Here is a 2,500-nt window from a genome sequence, read left to right on the forward strand (position 1 = left end):
GCGAAGAGAGGTGATTATAATAATATAGTTCCTCAAATTATTAAGATTGAAGACCATAAGATATTTAGTGGTTTATCATTTTTACTTTGGGATGAGAAGAGCAGAGAGGGCATCGAAAAACTTTCCACGGTCCTCGCTCTTTATTTCAATCACTGCAAAAAACGAAAACAAGCGGACCAGTCAGAAAAACCTAAATCCATACTTTGAAGTCTAATGCAAGTTTATATAAGCGACGGAACGCGTTTTTGGACTAACAATGGTGCTCCATGCCCACCCTGGCCAAAGAAACACACATGCAATGAGATGTCCCTTCCCCCAAGGGATGATACTTAGCTTATCGTTGACAACAAAATTTTTTAAAGCCAAGTTGAAACTTGAAAATGGTCGCAGCGAATTCCACGGTGTTTCTAGCCCCTGATGTCATTCCGAAGCCTTAGACTTCAATTCTCAAATTCATGAAACCTAAAAGACGTATCTGAAGATATATGCGCGCGTAAGCCCCACTCAAGCATGATTTTCTCCAATATCTACTGTCGTGGCGTAAGGCAACATACTGAAAATCCAGCTGCAATAAAACTCTTCCTATCTATCAACTGTGGCTTCGCCAGTAAACGCAATTACAAAAAATAACTTCAAGTTACCTGCTGGATCAAAATGGTCGTGAATGGTGCGCGATTTCGTCTTACTGGCCGCCATTTCAAAAGCTTTTCCAAGGAAACTAAAAAAAAGCAACAGCAAATAAGGTAAATATGGACTTAAAGATTATAAATACAGTAACAAATAAACTTTTGCTGAATATCCCCTTAGTTTTCAGTTTGCGAGTGTTGTCTTTTACTTCTAGGTCGCATGTATTAACGCTAAGTTTGATTTAGCACTACATATATTATTAATACAAATCACTTACTTCTTGCCTGAATCATCAGCAATTGGGGGAATTCCAATCAAAAGACAAGTACCTGAAAAGCAAGCAAGCACCAAAACAGGATAACTGAAACACCAGGCTGGTTTCTATTTTGTCGGCATTAAAAGGTCATAAAACCCATGCACGTTGAAGACTTCAGTTTCCGTTCCCTTTTGGCGTTAGCCGCGTCCAAAATGGAGGGCTTCTTACAAGGATGACTTTGTCTTAATTCACCTAAAATGTGTTTACTGTTTCAAATCTCAAGAATGAATCATTTTTAAGTATATCCATACCTTTCTCCGAATCCAGAGGCGTAGCAAGAACGAAAGGTAGAGCTGCAGCTTTCTTGTTTTTTGACTTAGCAAAAACGAAAAAATAACAACTTAGTAAGGACTGAATTGGAAAAGCAAGCTTCTGCTTGTCTACGTCTCCTCAAAAACGCCCCCGTGTGCTTAAGTTCTCTAATTCTGCCATTCAGATTATTTAAAAAAGTAAGGTTTTGTGAAGAATTTATATGCAAACAAGACAATATACGGTAAGAAAACGAATGCCCGTACTCCACGATAATTATTTTAAATTTTTAAGCGGTTTTTTTCAAAATGGCCGCGATGCGACAGACGAAGAAATTGATTATTTTAAGAAAATGCATATTTTTCAAATAACCACCACTGTAATTGTACTAAAACAATTATTCACCTCAGGCTCGGTGAATATCGATGAATAAAACCTCGAGATGGTCTCGATTTTTATTCACCGATATTCACCTCACCTTCGGCGCATAATTGTTTATCATGACAGCGTGATCCACTTGAACAAACATTGACCGATGAACTAATAATAGATTTCAAATAATTTACATTTGAATAGGGCCAAATATGGGTGATTCGCTTTCAAATTAAGTCCACAACAACACAGAATAGGATTTGCAAATTTCCCTTGCCATATTCTCCTCTTCAGAACTGAGCTGAATAAGAACGCGCCTAAAAACCAAGAGTAGCCCCCATAAAGAAAAAAAACATACACCACAGTCACGAGCTCCCTTAAAAGCAAGACTCAAGTGGACTAATACAAAAGAAACTTGTGCATGAGTATTATTTCATTGTCCGTGGGATAGTGAACCTACCATCGCTACGTAAGCATTCAGAATAAAGTGCGCCAATGCTCCCAGAACGGCTGGTTTACTAAACATATTCAAGTCTGCTATCCCCTATAAGAAAAAAACATAAAACAATAGCCAAAACTCTCCAGTTTTGAATGGAGTGGAAATAAAACGCAGTTTTCGATGCAGAACCGTAAGAACTGAACAAACGTATGCAATCACTTTTTGGGCATTGATATCGTTCCCGCCAATCACAATCTCGCAAATAATCAAATACAAAACCCACAGCAATTCAGTGCAGCGGCAGAAAAGTGTTGCTTCTGATTGCGAATATGTTTAGCCAATTACGAAGCGAGGTAAACCAGCTGAGCACCAATTTACACTGAAAAAAGAATAATTACGAAAGACCGAAGTGAACTGAAAACCGTCCTAATAAAACAATTCCGCATGCACCTTCTCTGCCGGGGACGAACAAAGTGGATTTAAACCACCACGCCGGC

General features: G+C 38.6%; 1 protein-coding gene across 1 annotated transcript in view; it reads right to left on the minus strand.

The window, feature by feature from the left end:
• Window positions 1-2,500, minus strand: part of LOC138045634 (cell division control protein 45 homolog) — a 23,939-nt gene that overhangs the window by 1,084 nt on the left and 20,355 nt on the right. The window contains exons 19-23 of the mRNA XM_068892199.1: window positions 2,025-2,108; window positions 1,195-1,258; window positions 905-956; window positions 642-718; window positions 1-152 (exon numbers count right to left, since the gene is read on the minus strand). The exon at window positions 1-152 is cut by the window's left edge and continues 1,084 nt beyond it. Of these exons, the coding sequence (XP_068748300.1) occupies window positions 82-152; window positions 642-718; window positions 905-956; window positions 1,195-1,258; window positions 2,025-2,108 (348 nt within the window). The 3' untranslated portion in view covers window positions 1-81. The remainder of the gene's footprint in view (window positions 153-641; window positions 719-904; window positions 957-1,194; window positions 1,259-2,024; window positions 2,109-2,500) is intronic.

The sequence above is a fragment of the Montipora capricornis genome, chromosome 4 (genome assembly GCF_036669925.1).
Source record: "Montipora capricornis isolate CH-2021 chromosome 4, ASM3666992v2, whole genome shotgun sequence".
Classification (NCBI taxonomy): domain Eukaryota; kingdom Metazoa; phylum Cnidaria; class Anthozoa; order Scleractinia; family Acroporidae; genus Montipora; species Montipora capricornis.